The sequence below is a fragment of the Pogoniulus pusillus genome, chromosome 28 (genome assembly GCF_015220805.1).
Source record: "Pogoniulus pusillus isolate bPogPus1 chromosome 28, bPogPus1.pri, whole genome shotgun sequence".
NCBI lineage: Eukaryota > Metazoa > Chordata > Aves > Piciformes > Lybiidae > Pogoniulus > Pogoniulus pusillus.
Window position 1 is genome coordinate 16,599,783 of NC_087291.1, and position 26,060 is coordinate 16,625,842.

The 26,060-nt window shown below is 48.0% G+C and overlaps 1 protein-coding gene across 3 annotated transcripts in view; it reads left to right on the forward strand.

Moving 5' to 3' along the window:
- Positions 1-26,060, forward strand: part of SLC25A13 (solute carrier family 25 member 13) — a 117,254-nt gene that overhangs the window by 62,060 nt on the left and 29,134 nt on the right. For all 3 annotated transcript variants that reach the window (XM_064166988.1, XM_064166989.1, XM_064166990.1), the window contains 7 exons: positions 2,704-2,842; positions 4,760-4,853; positions 4,965-5,049; positions 8,185-8,269; positions 9,433-9,591; positions 20,625-20,677; positions 23,100-23,180. In XM_064166988.1, coding sequence (XP_064023058.1) covers positions 2,704-2,842; positions 4,760-4,853; positions 4,965-5,049; positions 8,185-8,269; positions 9,433-9,591; positions 20,625-20,677; positions 23,100-23,180 — 696 coding nt within the window. The remainder of the gene's footprint in view (positions 1-2,703; positions 2,843-4,759; positions 4,854-4,964; positions 5,050-8,184; positions 8,270-9,432; positions 9,592-20,624; positions 20,678-23,099; positions 23,181-26,060) is intronic.

A 26,060-nucleotide genomic window follows, 5' to 3' on the forward strand; every position in this document is an offset into this window, starting at 1 on the left:
CTGGGGGTCTTCAAGAAAAGCCTGGATGAGGCACTTAGTGCCATGGTCTGGTTGACTGGATAGGGCTGTGTGATAGGTTGGACTGGATGATCTTGGAGGTCTCTTCCAACCTGGTTGATTCTATGATTCTATGTGTACCCTGAGTGTTAGTGGTCTCTTGAGACAGAAGACAAAGCAGGTTGTTGGGCCTTAGTAATGGCCTAGAAATGGAGAGTTTGCCTATTTCATAGAATTAGGCAGGTTGGAAGAGACCTCCAAGCTCATCCAGTCCAACCTGTCACCCAGCCCTGTCCAGTCAACCAGACCAAGGCACTAAGTGCCTCATCCAGTCTTTCTTGAGCACCTCCAGGGACAGCAACTCCATTTCCAGCCATTGCACCATGGTAAAAACTGTGTCAGGATGTCACTGCATCCCACTCAAGCGGTTAACCTCAAAAGGCTTGTTTTGTAATATCAATTCTAAGCTCCTGAGTGCAATTTCCAAGCACCTGGGACAGTGAAGGAACTGAACCCACCACCCCTGGGCAATCACACAGGCTCACAGCATATTAGGTGTTGGAAGGGACCCATGGAGGTGATCGAGTCCAATTCACTATGCATTCACTGATAGCTGTGCACTTACTTTTCAACCTGAAGTGCAGAAACCAAATCAGACATTGCAGTTCTGCCATTTCACTGAAGGAAAACCAGGAGGGAGATGTTTGGCTTTGAGCAGTTTTTAATCTTGGGAACTTGCAGCAGCACTTTCTGAGTAATCCAAAGTCTGGCCTTGTCCAGGTTTAGGGAAACCTATTTTGCTTTGGCTTGCAGGAAAGAATTCCAGGGAGATATGTGAAGGGATGAGAACTGCTAAATCCTGCCCAGAATACTGGAAGAAGCATCCAGCCAGAAGACTTAGGGACTGACAATCAGAGCTGATAGTTTACTCCTTGGTTCTCTCCCCAGTCTTGTTATCAGCTTTCCTGGGTCATACAACTCTGTCATAAAACATGAGGGAAGATTTTCTTTGATTCTCCCTCAAGGTCAATTACATTTTGGCAAGCTTCTCAGAAATCTGCTTCAGTGCTGATCTTAGGCTTTAAACAGGGATTTGAGCCAATAATTCTTCTGTGTGCAGACTCAACATCTGCATGTGGTGCCACATCCAGTTGGCAGCTGTCACTAGTGCTGTGCCTCAGGGATCAGTGCTGGGCTCAGTCCTGGTCACTATCTTTATTGATGATCTGGACCCCAGGGGACTGAGTCCAGCATCAGTAAGTTTGCAGATGACACCAAGCTAGCAGCAGCTGTGGAGCTGTTGAAGAGTAGGAGAGCCCTGCAGAGGGACCTGGCCAGGCTGGATGGGTGGGCAGAGGCCAATGGGATGAGACTGAAGAAGGTCAAGTGCAGGGTTCTACACTTTGGCCATAACAACCCCAAGCAGCACTACAGGCTGGGACAGAGTGGCTGAGAGCAGCCAGGAAGAAAGGGCCCTGGGGGTGCTGGTAGAGAGGGACTGAAGCTGAGGCAGCAGTGCCCAGGTGGGCAGCAGAGCCAATGGCATCCTGGGCTGGCTCAGGAGCAGTGTGGGCAGCAGGACAAGGGAGGTTCTTGTGCCCCTGTGCTCAGCACTGCTCAGGCCACACCTTGAGTGCTGTGTCAAGTTCTGGATCCCAAAATTCAAGAGAGATGTTGAGGTGCTGGAAGGTATTGAGAGAAGGGCAGCAAGGCTGGGGAGGGGCCTGGAGCACAGCCCTGTGAGGAGAGGCTGAGGGAGCTGGAGGTGTGCAGCCTGCAGCAGAGGAGGCTCAGGACAGAGCTCATTGCTGTCTGCAGCTGCCTGCAGGGAGGCTGTAGCCAGTTGGGGTTGGGCTCTTCTCTCAGGCAACCAGCACTAGAACAAGAGGACACAGTCTCAAGTTGTGCCAGGGGAGGTCTAGGCTGGATGTTAGGAGGAAGTTGTTGTCAGAGAGAGTGATTGGCATTGGAATGGGCTGCCCAGGGAGGTGGTGGAGTAGCCATAGCAAAGCCTGGCTGGGGCACTTAGTGCCATGGTCTGGTTGCTTGGCCAGGGCTGGGTGCTAGGTTGGACTGGATGATCTTGGAGGTCTTTTCCGACCTGCTTGATTCTATGCACACTGCTTAGAAATAAAGACTTAGGCTCAGTGCTCCTTTGAGAACGAGTAGGGGTTCAGACCTTACCGCTCCCCTTTTGTCTGCCTGCCTGATCTAAGCCTGGCAGCTCACCGCTGCTTTTCCACGGCTTGGATTGCCTGTGGATTGGAATGTTTCAGCTGACCTTTCTCAGAATGTGTTTTGCTTTGCCCTGGGATCTTTCTGTAGAGCAATATACTTTACATGTAGAAGTAGATTTCCTCATTACTAGAAATAAGGCAGCTTATGAAACATTTCCAACCGAAGCAGGGACTGAAACTTGAACTTTGTGAACGACTACTGGTTATGTCCTTATAATCCTGCATATGTGTTTGTTTAGGTTTGTAGGGTGGGGAGACTTTGACGTTCTGGTCATGATTAGTTTCAGTAACATAAGAATCTTGCATGGGTTTCTTTCTTTTGCAGGGTGGGTTGGGTTTTTTCTTTCCTTTCCTCCAAGCAAGCCTGCGCTGCCCTTGCTCTGGTGAAATAACATTGTTTGAAAGCCTTTAGTGCAAGGTTTTTCTTAGGCTTGTAACAGTCTTGCTTCTTTTCCTGTCTCTACTCTAGGCTGCTGGAGGTACCACTTCCCATCAGGTCAGCTTTTCCTATTTTAATGGATTTAATTCTCTCCTTAACAACATGGAGCTCATTAGGAAGATCTACAGTACTCTGGCTGGAAACAGAAAAGACGTGGAAGTCACTAAGGGTGGGTTGAAACTTTGGCTGGCTGGAAGTTTTCCTTGGGCAGTTGGTTTTTGGGGTTGGGTGGAGGGGAAGGCCTCATCTGTGTGCTCTTAAATCAGTGTGGGGGTGGGGGGAGGGGAGAGGGAGGAGGAAGCCTCGTTAGCATTCCTTGGTATCCCGCTCAGATTTGTGCGCTCCTGTTGGATTCCACCCTCCAGGTTTTTCCTTTGGTTTCAATCAGCAAACTGAGGTAGGGGGGAGGGGAGGGCAGGGTGAGGAAAGTATGTAAAGATATTTAAAAGCTAAGAAAAAAAAAAACCAACCCAAAACTTCCTAGGACTCCTGCCAAATTGGCAGCCTATTAAAGTGACCTTCAAGGGTAGCTGAAGAATTCCATCAACTTGTAGTGGCGGCACAGTAAGCTGATCTACAAGCCTGGAACAAGATGTTATCTGCTCTATCTAACCACTTTTAGAGAGAATTCCCTCTGCAATGCCAAACTTTCATTAATGTGGCCTGCTGGGATTATGCATGAGAAGTTCCCCATCTCTTGACTCCTGAGGTTGTGTTTTCTTCTCTTTGGTGTTTTTTTTATTTGCCTTTTTTATTTGATTTTTTTTTTATTCCCCCTTCCCTGCCCCTTCCTCCCCTCCTCTGACCTGCAGCTGATTGATACCTTATGGCAAAGATCCTAAATCCTGCTGATAGCACTGAAGGATAGAACATTTGAGTCATGCTTTCATGTAGTAGCAGCAACGCTTTTGCAGTGACTCACTTTTATTCCTCTTCTCCTTCTACCAGCGTCTTCTACTTGATACTAAAATGCAAAGCAGCTCTGGAGTGCTCTGGGTTATTTGTTCTGCTTTGCTTTGTTTTTCTTTCACTGGGTAGGTTTAGATTGGACATTAGGAAAAAGCTTTTCACTTTCCACTCTAGATAGGAATTTATGTCTGGGTCCCATCCCAATGCCTCTCCATGTTGCACTGCTGGCCTCTTCTCACAGGCAATTGGAGACAGAACAAGGGGGAATGGCCTCAAGCTGAGGCTGGGGAGGTTTAGATTGGACGTTAGGAAGAAATTTTTCACAGAGAGAGTGGTCAGGGACTGGAATGAGCTGCCCAGGGAGGGGATGGAGTCACCCAGCCTGGCTGTGTTTCAGGGTGGTTTGGATGTGGTGCTTAGGGCTGTGGTTTCAGGTGAATCTTGTAGAGTGGAGTTCCAGGTTGGCCTTGGTGCTCCTGAGGGGCTTTGCCAGCCTGCATGTTGCTGTGATTCTGTGTAGTTGAGGCCTCATTCTTGGAGGTATTCACAGTAAGGCTCAACAGGGCTTCTCCTCTAGGAGGACGATGTCCCTGCTGACTGCAGAGGGGTTGGACTAGATGCCCTTGCAGGTCCCTTGCAACCCAAACTGTTCTGTGATTCTGTGATCGTTGGACAGTTACATTTTGTTGGGAAGAGTCTGTCTGCATGTGATGCTGAGACCCAAAATGCACACCAGTGTGAATGGAGCATAAATCAAGGAGGAGTGGAGAGCTCTGCTGGAGAGAATGGGCTGAAATTAAGAAGAGGTTCCAAGGGAGCCTAAGGATTTGAGGAGCTCCAGGTGTGCAAACCAACTGTCCTTCACTTGCAGAACTTTGCCTTTTTCCATGCTCCCTCTGTCTCCCTGTTGCTGGATGTCATTGCTGATGGGAGGGATCAGCCTGCTCCAGTATTTCACCACTCTCAGTGTAAAGAGTAGGGTTCTAGGTTGGACTTGGTGATCCTGAGGGACTTTGCCAACTTGGATATTTCTCTGATTCTCTGGTTTTATTCCACCCTTCTCCCTCCCCTATCAGCATCTTCTTAATACTAATATACAAAACATCTCTGGGGTGCTGGGTATTGTTTGCTCTGATTCACTTAGGTTGTGTTTTCTGTGGGTTTTATTCTGTTGCAGAGGAGTTTGTCCTGGCAGCTCAGAAATTTGGTCAGGTTACGCCCATGGAAGTTGACATCTTGTTTCAGTTAGCAGATCTGTATGAGCCACGAGGGTGAGTGGAGAATTGTCTCTCTTTTTGGAAGCAGTTGGGAGGGTGGTGGTGACTTCTTGTTCATCTGAAGTCCAGCTGTGAGCAGATTCTAAGCTGAGTTCATTTCCTCAGGCGCATGACGTTAGCGGACATTGAAAGAATTGCTCCTCTGGAGGAGGGGACATTGCCCTACAACCTGGCTGAGGCTCAGAGGCAGGTAAGGACACTCTGATGTTGTTATCACTTTCCAGTGCCAGGTATATAGATAGCCAACCTCCTCCTGTGAGCTGCTTTTCTTTTGTGTTGTGTAATATCTGGGAGGAATAACCTCTGGTTAGAGATTGCTTTTTATTTGCATCCTTCCATCTCTTCTCTGTGCCTTTTTCTCAGGCTGCATTTTGACAGGGTAGATGTGATTGACTTCAGAGTGATAATATGGATATGAGTGTCATCCAGCCACATAGTAAATAGGAAGGGTGTACCTAATTAAGGGACTTATGTTCTGAGATTCTGTTGCTCTCTGATATTTTTAGTGAGGAAAGAAGACTTTCTGCTTCAGATAGGGATGGTGAATTCAGCATTTAGCCTGCAAATGGCAGCTCTTGTTCTGAACACTCACACACACAGAGATTCGTTGAAAGGTTTGGATTGGAAGGGACCTTAGAGATCATCTAGTTCCAACCCCCTGCCATGGGCAGGGACACATCCCACTAGACAAGATTAAGGATGGGGAGGGGGCATCCACAAGCTCACTGTGCCAGTCTCTCACCACCTTCACTGTAAAACATGTATTCCTAATCTCCAGTCTCAGTCTCCCCTCCTGAACCCTCAATCCATTCCCCCTTGTCACTACAAGCCCTTGTAAAATGTCTCTCCCCAGCTTTCTTGTGGGCCCATTTCAGGTCCTGGAAGGCTGCTCTAAGATTTCCCGGAAGCACTGAACAGATCCAGCTCTCTGAACCTGTCCCACAGGGCAGATTTTTCATCCCTCTGTTCATCTTCATGGCCCTTCTCTGGGCTGCTTTGTCCTGAAAGGAGATTGTAGTCAGGTTGTGGCTGGTCTCTTCTGCCAGGCAAGCAGCAACAGAACAAGGGGACACAGTCTCAAGTTGTGCTGGGGGAGGTACAGGCTGGATGTTAGGAGGAAGCTGTTGGCAGAGAGAGTGATTGGCATTGGAATGGGCTGCCTAAGGAGGTGGTGGAGTTGCCATCCCTAGAGGTGTTGAAGCCAAGCCTGGCTGGGGCACTTAGTGCCATGGTCTGGTTGATTGGCCAGGGCTGGGTGGTGGTCAAGAAAAGACTGGTTGGGGCACTTAGTGCCATGGTCTGGTTGATTGGCTAGAATCATAGAATCATAGAATCAAGCAGGTTGGAAGAGACCTCCAAGCTCATGCAGTCCAACCTAGCACCCAGCCCTGGCCAGTCAGTTAGATAGGGCTGGGTGCTAGGTTGGACTGGATGAGCTTGGAGGTCTCTTCCCACTTGGTTGATTCTGTGATTCTCTGCTCTGCTGAATGTCAAACCAGGAGGGGTTATATTTAGTTTACCATGACAGCTTCAGTGAAAACATTGATAATCACTGCATTTGCAACACCTCAAGGTTCTTGGCTTTAGAAGAAACAACAGCAAATGAACCTGAGTTGTGTTTAAGGCAAGAAGGAAAAACAAGAGAGTGTTCTTCAAGTGGCAAACTTCCTCACCTCCCAGTTTTCATATCATTTTAGCCTATCTGATCTCATCACTGCCAGGAGTTTCTGTACAGATAGATTTAAAACTAACCTTCTGTGCCTCTCTGTCTCTATTTTAAGGCAGCCTTGACTTTGTGTCTTGTGAGACTAAGAGGTTTTTGGTTGGGGTTTTATTTTCCCCTGCTCTGCTCTGGGTCTACACAGAGACGCCAGTTTGACCACAGTGGGTTGATGCAGGCTACATTTTTAGGACTAGCAGGCCAGAAGCCAGGCCTCTGTGTGTGTGTGTGTCTGTGTACACATGCTTCTCTTTCCCTCCTCTTTCTTCTTCTCCTCCCCCCCACCACCATCTGAACACCACCACCACCACTCCAAGGCAGTATCTGCGGTGGTGGTTTTCTGTTTGTTTGAGGAGTGACTAAATGTTGACTGTGCTGGGATGAATTCTGATGACTTGGCTCCCAGAAGCTCACCATCTATTCCTAGAAGACTCCTAAAGGAGTTAAAAGCTTTTGCATTGGGCTGCGTATCAAGTGAAGTTAAGTTACCATAGGTGGCAGTAAAATGTAGCCAGAAACTCGGTGCTGAAAGGAAGCAGCTTCTTGTTTTTCCCTTGGGGCCACTGTCTTTGAGAGGAAGATTTATGCCATTTTAAGAGGCTGAGACACATGAATCTGCTGAAGTCTTACCATTTCTTCTACCTATCTGTTTCACCTCTTTGTTTTCCATCCAATTCCTTTCCAGCAACTGCTTGATCATGAGGCCAAAAAGATTTTCATAGAATCAAGCAGGTTGGCAGAGACCTCCAATCTCAGCCAGTCCAACCTAGCACCCAGCTCTAGCCAGGCAACCAGACCATGGCACTAAGTGCCTCACCCAGGCTTTTCTTGAGCACCTCTGCATGGATAGCCTCAATTTCTTACCTGTCCAATTCCTACATTAAAATATTAGCTACAACTTCCAACATTTTCAGGGGGAAAAAAAACCTCAGTATCACTATATTTATTTTGTCCTTTTTACTTGTCACATCCTAAAAACCTGATAGAAATAAAGCATTGCAAAAAGTGATTGGAAGTGTGGGAGGCTTAACCACCCCAGCAGAATCTCTGTTCTCCTAATTCTTTTCTGTCACTTCTAAATCTGCAGCACTTCTGAAAGGTAAAATGTCCCTTGGGTGGAACCCAGCACTCCTGGACTGTGAGCAGAATGAAACTGGGGGTCTGCTTTATCAAACCTGATCTTGCTTTAGCTGATTATGTCTGAGCAATGCCTGCATGCTTGTGTTGATAGCCTGTGAAGTACTACGTGTCCCTGGCTTTGGTGGCAGTAGCAGAGGAATCCCAAACTGGAGCTGCTTTTAGCTCTCGAGGATGAATGACTGAAGTGTGCATATGCAGACCACGGATTCTGGAGCTGAATAATTTTGTTGTGCTATCAGTCTCTCTTTTCTTTCCTATTCCAACCTGAAGAGGCACTTAGAAATCAGGGGAAAAGGAAATAATAACAGAACATAGAATCCCCAGTGTATTGTGGGATCTTTTTTTTTCCCCCAGCTACCTCTGTAGTCACATCTGTCTGATCATGAGATGGTCTCTTGTGTGACATAACCATGTCCTGATTATTTTTTCTTGTCTTCCCTTTTATGTTACATCCTGCCTCGACAGAAATCTCCAGGAGATGTGTCTCGACCTGTCCTCATCCAGATTGCAGAATCAGCCTACAGGTTTGCCCTTGGTTCAGTTGCTGGAGGTTAGTCATGGCTGAGATGAAAAACAAACAGACTCATCTTTGCTGGTTGGGGTTTGTCTTATTTTCTTCTACTCTTCTGCCTTCCATATAAGTGTGGAAGGCTGATCAGTCTTCCCCTTGAAGCCCTGTCTAAGGGCTTAGCTCTGTCTAAGATTGAAGGGGAAGGGACTGCCAGCTCTACAAGAGTGTTGGGATGAGCTGCTTGAAAGAGTCCAGTGCAGAGCCACAGAAATGATGGAGTGGAATGTCTTTCTCATGAGAAGGGACTGAAGGAGCTGGAGCTCTTTGGTTTGGGGAAGAGGAGCCTGAGGGGTGGCCTCATTAATGTTTCGCAGTATGTAAAGGGTGAATGCAAAGAGCATGGAGACAGGCTCTTCAGAGTGATGCCCAGTGCCAGGACCTGGGGTGCTGGTAGAGAGTATCTGAGGATGAGCCAACAGTGTGCCCAGGTGGGCAGGAGTGCCAATGGCATCCTGGCCTGGAGCAGAAACAATGTGGCCAGCAGGACAAGGGAGATTCTTCTGCCCTTGTGCTCAGCACTGCTCAGGCCACACCTTGAGTGCTGTGTCCAGTTCTGGGCTCCTGAATTGAAGAGAGATGTTGAGGTGCTGGAAGGTGTTTGGAGAAGAGCAGCAAGGCTGGGGAGGGGACTGGAGCAGAGCCCTGTGAGGAGAGGCTGAGGATGCTGGGGGTGTGCAGCCTGCAGCAGAGGAGGCTCAGGGCAGAGCTCATTGCTGTCTGCAGCTCCCTGCAGGGAGGCTGTAGCCAGGTGGGGTTGGTCTCTTCTCCCAGGCAACCAGCACCAGAACAAGGGGACACAGTCTCAAGCTGTGCCAGGGGAGGTCTAGGATGGATGTGAGGAGGAAGTTGTTGTCAGAGAGAGTGATTGGCATTGGAATGGGCTGCCCGGGGAGGTGGTGGAGTTGCTGTGCCTGGAGGTGTTGAAGCCAAGCCTGGCTGGGGCACTTAGTGCCATGGTCTGGTTGATTGACCAGGGCTGGGTGCTGGGTTGGACTGGCTGAGCTTGGAGCTCTCTTCCAACATTGCTTGCTTCTATGAACTGATACTCAAGATGTAAACGTAGAAGATGTCAGTTGCAGTCAAACACTGCAAAATCAAAATCCTCTTTCCTCACAGTTGGATGTTTTTGGTTGTCTTTGCAGCTGTTGGAGCCACTGCAGTGTACCCCATCGACCTGGTCAAAACTCGGATGCAGAACCAGCGCTCTACAGGCTCCTTTGTGGGAGAGCTGATGTACAAAAACAGCTTTGACTGCTTCAAGAAAGTGCTGCGCTACGAAGGCTTCTTTGGGCTTTATAGAGGTAAGGTGAAAAGATGCTCTGTACTAATGGTAGCAAGAGTTCAGTGGGTGTCCAACACAAGGGCATGGAACTGTTGGAGCCAGTCCAGAGGAGGTCACCAAGATGCTCAGAGGACTGCAGCAGCTCTGCTCTGAGGACAGGCTACAAGAGTTGGGGCTCTGCAGCATGCAAAAGAGAAGGCTTGGAGGAGACCTTGGAGTGGCCTTCCAGCATCTGAAGGGGGCTAGAGGAAGGCTGGGGAGGGACTGTTGACAAAGTCTCGTAATGACAGGACAAGGAGGAATGGGTTTAAACTGGCAGAGGGGAGATTTAGACTAGATGTTATGAGGAAGTTCTTTACAGTGAGGGTGGTGAGACACTGGCACAGGTTGCCCAGGGAGGTTGTGGAGCACAGAATCCCCCAATGTGATCAAAGATCACATTGGGGGATTCTGTGCTCCACAATCTCCCTGGGGATGTTCAAGGCCAGGCTGGATGAGGCCTTGAGCAACCTGTTCTAGTGGGAGGTGTCCCTGCCTATGGCAGGGGGTTGGAACTGGATGATCTTTGAGGTCCCTTCCAGCCTAAACCATTCTGTGATTCTATCTTGGCTCATGTAGGCTCTTTTTATTTTCACCTCATCCCAGTTACAGTGTAAGTTCAGCCTCGGAGCATCATGAACCACACTGCATGAGACTCCAGTTTTTCTCTGTCACAGAGAGAGCAAATTAGAGTTCTGATAGCTCAGTTACTGAGAGCTCTTATCCCCCTCTGCTAGATTCATTGGGGAGGATTTGAAACTTGTGTTCCTTGCTTTTCAGCCAGCTTGCTTAGAAACTTTGTATAGCTTTGGTGGTGGTGACAGAAAATGGATTGCTGAAGGCTTTTGAGGCAGGAATGGAGAACTGAGGATTTCAGGAAAATATTGACATGATTTATGGAATCATAGAGTCAGTCAGGGTTGGAAGGGACCACAAGGATCACCCAGTTCCAACCCCCCTGCCATGAGAGTGCACACCTCACATTAGATCAGGCTGTCTACAATCTCATCCAGCCTGGCTTTAAACGCCTCCAGGGATCTATGATCATAGAATCAACCAGGTTGGAAGAGACCTCCAAGATCATCCAGTCTAACCTATCAGATGTCAGTCTCAAGTTGTGCTGGGGGAAGTATGGGCTGGATGTTAGGAGGAAGTTCTTCACAGAGAGAGTGATTGGCATTGGAATGGGCTGCCCAGGGAGGTGGTGGAGGAGGCACCGTCCCTGGAGGTGTTCAGGAAGGGACTGGATGAGGCACTTAGTGCCATGGTCTGGTCGATTGGATGAGGCTGAGTGCTAGGTTGGACTGGATGATCTTGGAGGTCTCTTCCAACCTGGCTGATTCTATGATTCTGTTAGGATGAAGCTCTTTACAGTGAGGGTGGTTGAGCACTGATACAGGTTGCTCAAGGAGATAGTTGAGGCTGCATCCCTGGAGATACTGAAGGGGCTCTGGGTAGCTTGATCTAGTTGAGGCTGTCCCTGCTTTCTGCAGGGGTGTAGGGGTACATGAGCCTTGGAGTTCCCTTCCAACCCCACTAATTCTATGATTTGACAAATTTATGTGCACAGAAAGAACTCTCCAGAAACTTAGGTTGTAAAAGAAGTGCTTGAAACAACACGGAAGTGAAGCGGTGTGGTACATGTGCGCTCTTTAGCGCAAGAGCAGAGTTACTGGGGGCTGGCTAAGTAGCTCCTCTGCAGAGTACAGACTGGTAATTATTGCAGCACAATTGGAGATGGGAAGGCTCTGTTATTATTGACTGAGCTTCAGGCAGGCTCTTTTTTTTTTGTCTGAGGAGGCTTAATAATTTCATGAGGAGCACTGACGTGGGTTCTTTTTGAAGGCTTTCTAACAGCCAGGATCTTAAAAAGTCCCAATTATTGGCTGAAGAACAAAAGGTATTCCCTGCAAGTGTATCTCTGCTTCTTCCAGAGCCAACATGCACAATTCCATTGTTAATCTGCTTTCTGGCTTCTTCAAACTCAAGCCCAGTGAGTGGGATTTTCACCGGTGGAAAAAAAAAGCCCTCAGGAATGGCACAGATGCATGCTCTTAAATCCATTTCCTTGGTGTGTTTTTGGAGTGATTGTTTTGCTGTCAGGTTGTTGGGGGACTTCAGGAACCTTCATTGTGGCTTGTCATAGAATCAGCCAGGTTGGAAGAGACCTCCAAGCTCATCCAGCCCAACCTAGCACCCAGCTCTGTCCAGTTTTAGAATCAACCAGGTTGAAAGAGAGCTCCAAGCTCAGCCAGTCCAACCTAGCACCCAGCCCTGGCCAATCAACCAGACCATGGCACTAAGTGCCCCAGCCAGGCTTGGCTTCAACACCTCCAGGCATGGCCACTCCACCACCTCCCTGGGCAGCCCATTCCAATGCCAGTCACTCTCTCTGACAACTTCCTCCTAACATCAGCCTAGACTTCCCAAGGCACAGCTTGAGACTGTGTCCCCTTGTTCTGTTGCTGGGTGCCCAACAGAAGAGCCCAACCCCACCTGGCTACAGCCTCCTTCCAGGTAGCTGTAGACAGCAATGAGCTCTGCCCTGAGCCTCCTCTGCTGCAGGCTGCACCCCCCCAGCTCCCTCAGCCTCTCCTCAGAGGGCTTGTGTCCCTCTGTTCCCTGTCCCTTCCACTCTCCTTTTCAGTCTTCCAAGCAGGTTTGAATAGTGAAATCTCAGGCAGCTTGGTGGAGCTGAAACTCCAAACCCAGGGCAATAATCTCATTTCTGGATTATATAGTAGGGATTGTGTGATGGTAGAGAACACCATCATTTCAGAGACAAAGTCAGACCTCTGTTTCTCCAGATTCTCTCTTAATGGCCACTCTGGTTTAACTTCTGGTTTTAAAGAGCCAAACAGAGAAAACTCCTTCCACATGTGGAGTTTCCTCTCTGCAGTCCAGGCTGTTCTGAGAAGGTGATGCTGAAGGAAGTCAAGCAGCTGAATGCAGAGGGAAGGATTCTGGTTAAGAAAACATGAGAGGAGCTTTTTGTAGATTAATATATGGACCCAATTTCAGTTCTTTCAGCAAGAATAATCTCATTCTGATCTTAAATCCTGCATTAGGTAAGGCAAACTACTACAGACTGGATCCCTTTTACTCATAGGTAACTGCTATTCTCTCTTACACCCTGTGGTGAACTCAGAGCTGAGTGGATGTGGAAGGTTTTCCCCACTGAAGGAAGGAGCAGTCATTGGCACAATTCTCCTGCACAGCTGAATAATGATCAGAACCTTTACAAACATTATGGGGGAAACACTGGCAGCAGTTTCTTCTTTGTCATCATCTTCTGCTCTGCCCTGGTGAGACCTCATCTTGAGTGCTGCGTTCAGATTTGGGCTCCCCAGTTTAAGAGAGACAGGGATGTGCTGGAGAGGGTCCAGTGGAGGGCTGTGAGGGTGATGAGGGGACTGGAGCAGTGCCTGATAAGGAGAGGCTGAGGGCCCTGGGGCTGCTTAGTCTGCAGAAGAGAAGACCAAGAGGGGTTTAATAAATGTCTATAACTGTCTGAGGGCTGGGGGTCAGGAGGGGGGGACAGGCTCTGCTCACTGCTCCCTGGGATAGGACAAGCAGCAGTGGATGGAAGCTGCAGCACAGGAGGTTCCAGCTCAGCACAAGGGGGAACTTCTTTCCTGTAAGGGTCCCAGAGCCCTGGCACAGGCTGCCCAGAGAGGCTGTGGAGTCTCCTTCTCTGGAGCCTTTCCAGGCCTGTCTGGATGTGTTCCTGTGTGCCCTGAGCTAGATTGTATGCCCCTGCTCTGGCAGGAGGGGTTGGACTGCATGATCTCTTTGGGTCCCTTCCAACCCCTGACATCCTGTGAGCTGTGATCCACTACAAGGAAGCAATCAGGAATTACAAACCCTGCTCAGCCCTTTCAGCTGATACTTAGACACACAGGACATGTTTCCATCCAGTGAGGGGAGCAGGTTTGGGTTTTTTCCCTTTTTTAATTATTTTTATTCTGGTACTCATTGTTTTAGTCCAGATTTGAAAAGGGCAAACCCACATGTTCCAAACCACACCATCTCAGATAAGGATAAATTACACCATCTTGTGGATATAAAGAGAGCACTGAATTCATGCCAGTTTGGTTCTAGGGATAATCAGTGTTTCCACTGAGGAGATAGTTTGATGTAAGAAGAAAAATCAACCCAGCCAGACCAAACAACAAACACCTGAACTTCTGGAGTATCTTTGTCATGTGACATATTTCACCTTGCAAAGGGGTTGGAAGGGACCTCTGTAGAGAATCATATCATAGAATCAGGTAGGTTGGAAGAGAGCTCCAAGCTCATCCAGCCCAACCTAGCACCCAGCCCTGGCCAAGCAACCAGACCATGGCACTAAGTGCCCCAGCCAGGCTTGGCTTCAACACCTCCAGACACAGCCACTCCACCACCTCCCTGGGCAGCCCATTCCAATGCCAATCACTCTCTCTGACAACAACTTCCTCCTAACATCCAGCCTAGACCTACCCTGGCACAGCTTGAGACTCTGTCCCCTTGTTCTGTTGCTGGCTGCCTGGCAGAAGAGATTGACCCCCACCCAGCTACCCCCTGCCAGAGCAGGACCAGAGAATCTAGTGCAGGTCACACAGGAATACATCCAAGTAGGGCTGGAAAGGCTCCAGAGAAGAAGACTCCACAGCCTCTCTGGGCAGCCTGTGCCAGGGCTCTGGGACCCTTACAGGAAAGAAGTTCCCCCTTGTGTTGAGCTGGAACCTCCTGTGCTGCAGCTTCCATCCATTGCTCCTTGTCCTTGTCTGAACAAGTGAGCAGAGCCTGTCCCTGTCCCTTCCTTCCTGCCCTCAGACATCTATAGACATTGATCAAATCCCCTCTCAGCCTTCTCTCCAGACTAAGCAGCCCCAGGGCTCTCAGCCTTTCCTCATCAGGCAGTGCTGCAGTCCCTTCAGCATCCTTGTAGCCCTCCCTTGGATTCTCTCCAGTCCCTGTTGAGCTGGGGAGCCCAGAACTGGCTGCAGTATTCCAGATGGGCTGTTAGATGAAACACTGACCTTAAATGTGCAGTCCTTTCAGAAATGAGTCTTTGCTCAGCATGGCTGCAAAGAATCCTCAGCTCCTACACCTGTAATTTACTGTTGTGTCTACCTTTGTACCTGAAATACAGATTTAGAAACTGGCAGGTATTTATATATATGCAAATAGAAGAGATCTTTTGGAAGCTTTGATTTGTCAACATCTCTTCCAGCTGATGAGGTCACCTTCATGTCTTAATATGCTTTTAATCACAGGTCCACCTGATGAGTAGCAGAATGCTTCATGGTCTTGAGCAGTGCATCAAAGGAGAGGTTATTTCTCCTATGCTAAGCAGAAATCTGCTGGGATATTTACAGAGCAGAGATAAAACCTGGCTCATGAAACTGTTCAGTAGCCACTTGCAGAGGATGAAAAAGACAGGAAGAGCTTCAGAAGGCTTTGTCATCTGTAATCATTAAGTGCCAAGGGACTTGTTAGGCTTATCTCTCCTGCTGGTGCTTCTAGCACTGCAGTGATTCCAGGTGCTTCTGATCTTTGATTTTAGTCTCATTCATCATCCAGCTTCATTATTACTGATGGACTTCCAAGTAGGTGATATCAAAAGAGCCTGGCAAAAGCTTTCCTCCAGAAGTATGCAATGAAGTGCAAACCTGCTTGTACCCAAAGTTCTGTCAGAGCACAAAGTCTTCAAGAAGTACCCCATGAGCCACAAGGGTGCTGTAATACTGCAACAGGTTGCTCAGGGAGGTGGTTGTGGCCCCATCCCTGGAGGTGGAATTCAGGATTAGGCTAGACAGGGCTCTGGGCAGCCTCATCTAGTTGAGGATGTCCCTGCTGACTGCAAGGGGGCTTGGAGTGGGTGACCTTTGGAGGTCCCTTCCAACCCATTCTCTGATTTCCCCTCTGAGGAGCTGTGCTTGAGTGGCAACTGATGATTCACTGCCCAGGATTCATTTCTGATGGGAATGCTGTCACAGAGAAATTCAGCAGTGTTCTTTTATTGCCTCTCTATCAGAGGCCCAAAGGGTTGAAACCATATTTTGCTTTCTGCAGTCAGCAGAGAGAAAATCACATCTGTTAGGCAGTGTGAAACTGAAGTTGCACTGCTGGAGATGAGAAGGAATACTTTGGCCAAAGCTTTTTAAACTTCATGGATCACCTCAGCTAAGCTGGCTGACCCACTCTGTGCATGTTCCCAGGCTAGCTAGTGACTTGTATGATGTCACCATCTGAGGTGTCACCATCTGAATGCAGCTCATGGAATTGGGGCTGTTCAGCATGGAGAGGAGGAGGCTCCGAGGTGACCTTACTGTGGCCTTGCATTATCTGAAGGGGCCTGCAACCTACTACCTGAAGGGAGGCTGTAGCCAGGTGGGGTTGGGCTCTGCTGCCAGGCAACCAGCACCAGAACAAGGGGACACAGCCTTAAGCTGTGCCAGGGGAGGTCTAGGCTGGATGTTAGGAGGAAGTTGTTGTCAGAGAGAGTGATTGGCATTGGAATGGGCTGCCCAGGGAGGTGGTGGAGTGGCTGTGTCTGGAGGTGTTGAAGCAGAGCCTGGTGCCATGGTCTGGTTGGTTGGCCAGGGCTGGGTGCTAGGTTGGACTGGGTGAGCTAGGAGGTCTCTTCCAACCTGCTTGATTCTATGGTTCTACAAGAAAGCTGGGGAGGGACCTTTTAGACTGTCAGGAAGTGATAGGATTGGGGGGAATGGAACAAAGCTGGAAATGGGGAGATTCAGACTGGATGTTAGGAGAAAGTTCTTCAGCATGAGAGTGGTGAGAGCCTGGAATGGGTTGCCCAGGGAGGTGGTGGAAGCCTCATCCCTGGAGGTGTTTAAGGCCAGGCTGGATGAGGTTCTGTACAGCCTGATCTAGTGTGAGGGGTCCCTGCCTATGGCAGGGGGGTTGGAACTGGCTGCTCCTTGTGGTCCCTTCCAAACCTGACTGATTCTGTAATTCTGCCTTCCTGAAGTGCTGGAGACAGTAGGACTGGCTGGTACCTGGCCAGACTGTAAAATGTAGTAGTGAAATGGATGCTGACTTGCTCAGATGTTCAGCCTGGAGAAGAGAAGGCTCCAGGCAGACCTAACAGCAGCCTGCCAGGACCTGAAGGGGCTCCAAACTGTTTGCAAAGGCCTGCAGGGACAGGACTAAGGACAATGGTTTGAAATGAGAGCAGAGCAGGTTGAGCTTGGATGTGAGGAACAAGTTGTGCAGCAGGAGGCTGCTGGAACACTGCAACAGATTTCACAGGGAGGTGGTTGAGAGCCCATGCCTGGAGATCTTCAAGATCAGGCTGGAGAAGGCTCTGAGCAAACTAGTCCAGTGGAGAATGTCCCTGCTGAGTGCAGGGGGTTGGACTGGATGAGCTTTGGAGATTCCTTCCAACCCAACCATTCCATGATACTATGTCCTGGCCTAGTTCCCAGAATCACAGAATCAGTCAGGGTTGGACACCCTACCCTAGATCAGGCTGCCCACAGCCTCATCCAGCCTGGCCTTAAACACCTCCAGCCATGGGGCCTCAACCACCTCCCTGGGCAACCCCTTCCAGCCTCTCACCACTCTCCTGCTCAACAACTTCCTCCTCAAGGCCAGGCTGACTCTCCCCACCTCCAGCTTTGCTCCATTGCCCCCAGTCCTGGCACTCCCTGACAGCCTCAAAAGTCCCTCCCCAGCTTTTTTGTTGGCCCCCTTCAGATGCTGGCAGGCCACAAGAAGGTATCCTGGGAGCCTCCTCTGCTCCAGCCTGCACAGCCCCAACTCTTTCAGTCTGTGCTCACAGCAGAGCTGCTGCAGCCCTCTCAGCATTGGAGATGACCTGCTCACTGCAGAAGTGTTGGACTGGGTGACCTTTGGAGGTCCCTTCCAACCCTAAGCAGTCTGTGTTTCTGTGCTGTCTTGCACTTGGCCATACTCAGCATTGTCTGCAGTTTAGCTTAGAAAGTACTTTTATAACCTAAAATCCTGTGTAAATTAGAGAGAGAAAAAGAGAAGAGCACTCAGGGGTCTTGGTTATTCAGTTTGGGTTCTTTGGGGTTTGCTTTTGGTTTCTTTGGTGTTTTTTGGTGACTCTTTACCTATTCTGTTTAATATTTCTCTCCCACAGTGAAGTTTCATGGAAAGTTTTGACTCTTTAATAGCCTCATTCAAATGGGAGTGTGAGAGGAAAGGCCCAGATGGGAAAAAGAAAACAAACTCTGTGCCAAGAGAAACTTGTTTTTCCCTGAGATTTTTACAAGTTCCTTTTACAAATGTGAAGTGTTAGGAGCTGGAAAAGGGTGGGAAAAAACCCCACAATATTCAGCTCAGCCTAGTGAAAAGGAATTGATTTTGTCCTGTGTCCTGTTTAGTGCTGGGCCCAGTCCTGGTCACTATCTGTATTGATGATCTGGACCCCAGGGGACTGAGTCCAGCATCAGTAAGTGTGCAGATGACACTAAGCTAGGAGCAGCTGTGGAGCTGTTGGAGGGTAGGAGAGCCCTGCAGAGGGACCTGGCCAGGCTGGATGGGTGGGCAGAGGCCAATGGGATGAGACTGAACAAGGCCAAGTGCAGGGTTCTGCACTTTGGCCATAACAACCCCAAGCAGCACTACAGACTGGGGCCAGAGTGGCTGAGAGCAGCCAGGCAGAGAGGGAGCTGGGGGTGCTGGGAGAGAGGAGCTGAATGTGAGGCAGCAGTGCCCAGGTGGGCAGCAGAGCCAATGGCATCCTGGGCTGGCTCAGGAGCAGTGTGGGCAGCAGGACAAGGGAGGTTCTTCTGCCCCTGTGTTCAGCACTGCTCAGGCCACCCCTTGAGTGCTGTGTCCAGTTCTGGGCTCCTGAATTGAAGAGAGATGTTGAGGTGCTGGAAGGTGTTTGGAGAAGGGCAGCAAGGCTGGGGAGGGGCCTGGAGCAGAGCCCTGTGAGGAGAGGCTGAGGGAGCTGGGGGTGTGCAGCCTGCAGAAGAGGAGGCTCAGGGCAGAGCTCATTGCTGTCTGCAGCTGCCTGCAGGGAGGCTGTAGCCAGGTGGGGTTGGGCTCTTCTCTCAGGCAACCAGCAGCTGAACAAGGGAGATCTAGACTGGATGTTAGGAGGAAGTTGTTGTCAGAGAGAGTGATTGGCATTGGAATGGGCTGCCCAGGGAGGTGGTGGAGTTGCTGTGCCTGGAGGTGTTGAAGCCAAGCCTGGCTGGGGGGGCACTTAGTGCCATGGTCTGGTTGGTTGGCCAGGGCTGGGTGCTAGGTTGGGCTGGCTGAGCTTGGAGGTCTCTTCCAACCTGCTTGATTTTATGTTTCTGTGGTTCATCCAGATCTCCAGCTGCACTGTTTTAATGATTTTATCACTTGATGCTGTTAAAAATGTCTTTCTCTGTAATATATTTGGCTAAGATAGAACTTCAAAGGATGTAGCTTAGGTGTAGTAATGTATGTATATGTGATGTCCAAGGGCATCTGCACCAGGAACTGAAGCCAGGATGATTTTCTCCCACTTCTGAGAGGTGTCCTGGTTTTATTATGCTACTGAATGCTGGCAGCACCACTCTAGCCCTATGCTTAGCTGGGCAGCTTTGCCTGGTTGTAGGTTGTGCCACCCAGAAATGTACCAAATACCTACTTTTCACTTCAAACAAGTGAAACTTGCAGTTAGATTCCCACTTCAGCTCTGTAGTGCATCACTTCTAACAGAACAGAAGAGGAAATTCCATAGCTGGGAAGAAAGCAGCCAAACTTCCTTTGTTTTAAGCTGGGCAAAGAGCTCAAGAATGCAGTTGTATGTGTTTGAATGTTTTGCATTGTTTGGATTCCTCTCCCCTTGGGTCCTGCCATCTGAGGCTGTTGGAGGTTTTTTCCCTGCCAGAAAAAGGGATTTCCCTCATCAGTTTTGAACTGCATCTCACAAAATTCATAGAATCATGGAGTCAGGGTTGGAAGGGACACAAGGATCACCCAGTTCCAACCACCCAGCCCTAGATCAGGCTACCCAGAGCCTCATCCAGCCTGGCCTTAAACACCTCCAGCCATGGGGCCTCAACCACCTCCCTGGGCAACCCATTCCAGCCTCTCACCACTCTCATGCTCAACAACTTCCTCCTCACAGCCACTCTGAATTTCCCCACCTCCAGCTTTGCTCCATTCCCCTTGGTCCTGTCACTCCTTGAGAGCCTAAAAAGTCCCTCCCCAGCTTTTTTGTAGCCCCCTTCAGATCCTGGCAGGCCACAAGAAGGTATCCTGGGAGCCTCCTCTGCTCCAGCCTGCACAGCCCCAACTCTTTCAGTCTGTGCTCACAGCAGAGCTGCTGCAGCCTCTCAGCATCCTCCTGGCCCTGCTCTGGACACTCTCCAGCATCTCCACAGCCCTCTTGTCCCAGGGGCTCCAGAGCTGGATGCAGTACTCCAGGTGGGGTCTCGCAGAGTGGAGCAGAGGGGGAGAATCCCCTCTCTGGCCCTGCTTGCCACACTTCACCTGATGCAGCCCAGGCTCTGGTTGGCTCTCTGGGCTGCAAGTGCTCACTGCTGACTCATGTGGAGCTTCTTGTCCAGCAGCACCCCCAAGTCCCTCTCCTCAGGGCTGCTCTCCAGCCACTCACTGCCCAGCCTGGATTTGTGCTTGGGATTGCCTCAACCCAGCTGCAGGACCTTGCACTTGGTCTTGTTGAACCTCCAGTGTGAGGGAGATTCATGAGAAAGCCTTCATGTTTCTGTGAAGATGAAGAAGATGTAGAGCCAGCTCAGACCAGGCTGCTTGAAACACAGCTGGCCAATCTGCCTGTAAGTGAGAAGTGACCAAATACCACTGCTTTTAAAAAGCTAAAGGAGCAGATACACAGAGGCAGTCATAGCACTCGAGATGGTAGCACCAAGTTTAATCTCCACATGGAATGTTTAAGTGCTCTCATTAAAGATAATAGCATAAAATTGCTGTCAGAATTGCCCATTTCTAGGTGGTGATCTCTGCTCAGATTTGTTGATTTGTTTAGTTAATACTGAGTTACTCAATGCACTGAAATCTCTTCTTTCCACTTTACAGGTCTGTTACCACAGCTGTTAGGAGTAGCACCAGAGAAGGCCATAAAACTTACTGTAAGTTTGCAGATGGATCCTTCTCAATGTTTCTCCACGTTGCAAAGGCCATGGAATGGCAATTAGCATGCTAAAAGGTTTTTACCCTCAGTGTGCCAGCAGTGGGGGGGAGTGGACTCGCATCAGTTTTGCTTGAGATGTTAACTTGGTTATAAAAAGCACAAAGCAGCTGTTTGCATTTGACTTGTGAGCGTTGCAAGTGGCATGCTGCATATATACAGACATAGATGCACTGATGTGTTTAGAGACAGAGCTGGAGGGGAGAGGGAAGAGAGGGAGGGAGATAAAGGGGAGAGAGGAAAGAGGGATGGAAAGAGACAGAGGAGAGGGAGAGAGAAGAGAGGGAAGGAGATAAACGAGAGAGAGGAAAGGGGGTGGAAAGAGGCATAGGAGAGGGAGAAAACAGAGCGAGGAGAGGGGGTGAGGGAAGGAGAGGGAAGAGATGTTGGGGAGAGGAAAGAGGGAGGAGAGAGCAAAGGGAGAGAGGAGAGGGAGAGAGAGGAGAGAAAGAGGAGGGAGGAGAGAGAAGGAAATAGGGAGGGAAGAGATGGGGAGAGAGAGGAAAGAGAGAGGGAAAAGAGGGAAAGAGGAAAGAAAAGGGAAAGTGGAAAGAGGAGAAGGAAAGAGGAAATAGGAGAGGAAAGAGGATAGGGAAAGGTAGGAGAGAGGAGAAAGAGGGAGGAGAGGTAGAGAGGAGAGAGAAAGGAGAGAGGTGGGAGAGAAGAAAGAGGAGAGGGGAGGAGATAGAGGAGAGAGAGAAGGGGGAGAGAGGAGAGGGAAGGAGATAGACATAAAAGAGAGAAGAGACAGGAGAAAGGGAGAGAGAGGAGGCAGGGCGAGAGAGGAAAGAGAGAGCTGGGTTTTAAGAATCTTCCTGAGAACTCCTTTTTGGACTCATTCCAAGCTCCAACAAGCTGGTTCAACTCGCTCAGCTCATCTGCTCGGTGTGAGTAGCACAAGCCTTTGGTTTCGCTGCTCAGCAAAAAAAAGAAGGAACGATTCTCTGTTGGACTTGGAGGGCTTTTGTTTTTCTACCTCCACGTGTTTAATCCTAGCTCCACAGGAGGTAATGTCACAGGAGCATGCAGTGAGGCGGTGGTAAGGAAGGAATAAGAAAGGAACTTCTTTGCCTGCATTTTTGCCCCCTTATAAATGTTTTCCTTCTGTAATTTTGTTATTTCTTGAGTGATTTTAAGGCACTTCAATTGTTATAAACCAATCCTGATGTATTGGCTAATCATCTATAAGCTACTGTTCCCCAAGGCTGGTATTAAAAGCTAGCAAGGTACTTAATGCTATTAATTGAATTACTATTGCATTAAAACTTACTCTTGACTATTCTGATACCAGCTTGAAATCACATTTAAATTTGTGAGCCCAGTGAGCATTGCTTAAATGCTTTGATCATTAATAGTCAGGTAATTGTTTTATTATTTAATAAGTTAGTCTGGAACATTCTGATACCAGCTTGAAATCACATTTAAGTGTTTGAGCCCAGCCAGCATTGCTCCAATTATTTGATCATTAATATTCAGATAATGAATTTGTTATTTAATAACTCAAAGTTGTATTTGAATTTGTGACCCTAGCCAGCATTCCTTAAATGATTTGATCATTAATTTTCAGATAATGAGTTTATTATTTAATAACCTGAACACTCTAAGGTGAACTTGAACTTAATATTTAAGTTTGTAAGCCCAGAGAGAATTGCTTAAATGATTTGATCATTAATATTCAGATAATGAATTTGTTATTTAATAACTCAAAGTTATATTTGAATCTGTGAGCCCAGACAGCATTTCTTAAATGATTTGATCATTAATTTTTAGATAATGAGTTTATTATTTAATAACCTGAACACTCTGAGGTGAACTTGAACTTAATATTTAAGTTTGTAAGCCCAGAGAGCATTGCTTAAATGGTTCGATCATTAAACTTCCAATAATGAGTTTAATAACTTCAACACTCTGAGATGAACTTGAACTTGTATTTCAGTTTCTAAGCCCAGCCAGCATTTCTTAAGTGATTTGATCCTCAACTTTCAGATAATTTATTGTTTAATGACTTATTCTTGAGCATTCTGATAGCAACTCAAAATTGCATTTCAAATGTGTGAGCCCAGCGAGCATTTCTTGAACGATTCCCAGATAAGGAGTTTATTATTTAATCAGCAATTGTCATCTTCATCTCACTGCTGAATGTTTGAGTAGAGCTGCAAGTCTGTGTGTGAAATGAATCCCTGACTTGACAATATTTCACCTGAAAGCTAAGTTGTGTTTGTCACTTGTGAGTTTTGTTGCTTGGTGGCTGCTGCTTGCGTTCTCAGTTGTGCAGAGTTTGCAGCTGATGAGGCTGTTCCCCAGCCTTGTAATTTATCAGTTTCCCTAAACGTTTGTGTTTTGTTTCTTTCTTTTTTTTGAAGGTTAATGATTTTGTGAGAGATAAGTTTATGACTAAAGATGGCTCTGTCCCACTGGCTGCAGAAATTCTTGCTGGCGGCTGCGTAAGTACCTTTTAATTTCCTTCCCTGTGAGATTGATGAAAGCACAGTGCATTAGCTCCACGGACTAAGACTTCTGTTCAACCACAGATCTGGTTCAAGAGCAGTCTCCACTAGAGCACCTCACTCCTTTCCTAGATAGGCCAGCCCTTCTTGATGAAAGGGTAAATGTTTCTCTGCATCTTGCCTTTTAACTGCGCTGTCTGATTCTCACAGCTTAGGCTTTCCTTCCCTTAACAACCAATCTGGCTTTTCTTCGTGTTGGCTGCAGTTTATGGCCCGAAGAGGATTCATGCTAACCTTTCCAGAAGTTAATGATGAGTTGCTGCTTTGTGGCACCCACTCTGCCACGTCACTTCTTTGCTGATGTGTTACTGCACCCACTAATTTTCACTCCTTTGCAGCGATACTGGCTTTTGGAAATGGCAAAAACTACTCATGCTTCTTTGAGCTCCTACCCTACGTAGGCTGGGTAATGTTAACTCTATACATAATGCATTCCTGAATGTAGGCTGCACTTAAAACCCACCAAGTTGGCTTTTCTACTTTTTGTTTTTAAAGTGTGTTTTGCTTGCACAAAGTAGTATCTTAATGACCAACTGGCATATTGCTGGGTAAATGAGGCTACTTCACAGTTTGGTTTAGTTCTGCCTGTTCGCGTTACAGCTCATTCTGTCTGGTGTATTGATTTTGGTCAAGCAAATGTAAATACTTTGGGTGAAATGAATAAGTTGTTCAAAGCCCAGTGCACTTCCCAGATAAAGAACACTGTTTATTTAAACCAGCTTTGATCACTGGGGCAGAGCAATGTTGGTGTATTTTCAATCTGTCTTTGTTTCTGCTGTCATAAGACAGATGAGGTCGCATTCGCAAGCAGCGTCTACCTGTGTCAGAAACTACAGCATGCAGCAACTCAAAAACAAAATGCTTGGGTCTTAACTTCAGTAGGTGCAGAGATTTGGTGCACTGTGTGTGCTTGCAGAGAGTGTGCTGTGATTATCTGAGTTGCAGGCTGAGAAGGCTTTCTGTAATTCTCAGGAGAAGGGGCAGGATTTGGCCTCTGTCTCACTGCTTTTTCTGTTTGATCACTGACCTGTTGTAGACTGCCAGGTAGGATCCCCTTGTTCTGTAACTTTAGGAGCATTCAGGGGAGAGGGAAAAAAAAAGGGGGGGGAGGGAGAAAAGAATGTGGGTCTCTAAAGGCCTAAATAAAAAGCATGCTGTAAATGAAGGAAAAATGCAATAAAGTGCTTGCAGAGTTCCAAAAAAAAAGAACTCTTTGGCCCTTACACTAATAAAACGTCTTAGGAGCATAGCAGCCATGAAGAATTCAGCAACATTTTTTCATTTAAAATGTCATTTGATCTCGAGTTTTTATTTTTACAGACTGCTGTGATGGTTTTTTTTGTCTTTAATGCAGCACAAAAAGCACTCTTTGCAGAGAGCTGTCATTCAGAAGAGGGCTGCAGCAAAGCTTTTCTTTCTCTCTCTGGTTTTTTTTTTTTGCCAGCGGTTCATGGTAAACTAAACAGAGCTGCTCGAAGAGCAGAGGGTGCTTGGAGATGCAGTTTTGTCTTTTAAACGTCTGTGAACGTTGCCTGTTGCTCTTTGGGGGTTTGAAATCAGGATGAGCAGCGAGCAAGGGGCTGCAGGAAGTTGTAGCGGGGGATGCCTGCTGGCAGAACGCCTCGAGTTGCCTTTTGATTGGAATGCTTCACTTGAAGGCATAGCCTAGTGCCAGGCAGATAGGTTGCAACTTGTCTTTTCTGCAGGTGGTCTTTGGGCTTTTGCTTTTTGGGGGTAATTTTAAACCCATTTCAGACTAGCAACAGAGGCTCTTGTTACAAGTGGTGCCTTGTTTTGGGGGAGGGGGAATTTTGCTCTCGTGGTGTTAAATGTGGGGATGGCAAAACAGAGTTTGTTCCTTGAGCTCTGGGTGTTGGATGGGCCTGACTTTTTGTCCTCGTTTAAGCTGGCTTGAAAGCTGTGGTTGCAGTGTGGAAACATTGAGGATGCTGTTGAATGCTTTTGACAGTTTTCAAGCCTCTTCTCACAATGCAGCGGTCACTTCTGTGGGATGCAAGAAGACAGGAGCACACCATATGGAGTCTGAGAAGGGGCAGACAGATCAGATGTATTTTATCCAAGACACCTACCCTATCCCCTTTCCACTCTCCACATCTTAATTCTCAGCTGTGGGATTGTGTTCCAAACAGAGATGTTCGATTTCCCCTCTTCAGTGCTCCTGTGTCCTTGGTACACAGGCACTGCTCATGCAAAGGCTGTGTGCTGGGATGCCTGTGAGATTTTAATGCTTGAAATACCAGCCCTGCCGGTACAGCCTGGCACGGATAGCTCCGAAAAGGGTGGTGAGGGCAGATACTTGGATGGTTTGGGTTGTTCTGTATCACAAAGGCCTTTGAAGGGGTCAGTATCACCTGAGTAGCTCCACTCTGCTGTTTGCCCAACCATTGCCAGGCGTTGACTTTTAAATCCCCGAGGACTTCGCTCTGCATCATAATGACTGAGAATTAGTACACATGGCTGACTTTTGCACTTGTAACTAAAGCTGATTGTTTCGGTGAACAAGGCCTTTTTCTGTTTTGTAAACTGTTTTCTGTCCTGGAGGGGGGAAAAAAGAGAGAGAAGAAAGAGAATAGCCCTTTTGCTTCATGACCTGGTGGCACTTAGTTCAGTTAACAGCCTGTTCCGTAGCGTTTTATTATGGGAAGATGAAAGTGGGAGCTTGGTCTGAGATTTATCTTCCTTTGAGACCCCCAAGAATCGAATCAAAAGTGTAACCTTTATGTTTTCCTACAGGATCTTGTTATATAAATGACAAACTCCAAATTCCCCTCTCTTTTATTTTTGCTTGCAAGACTG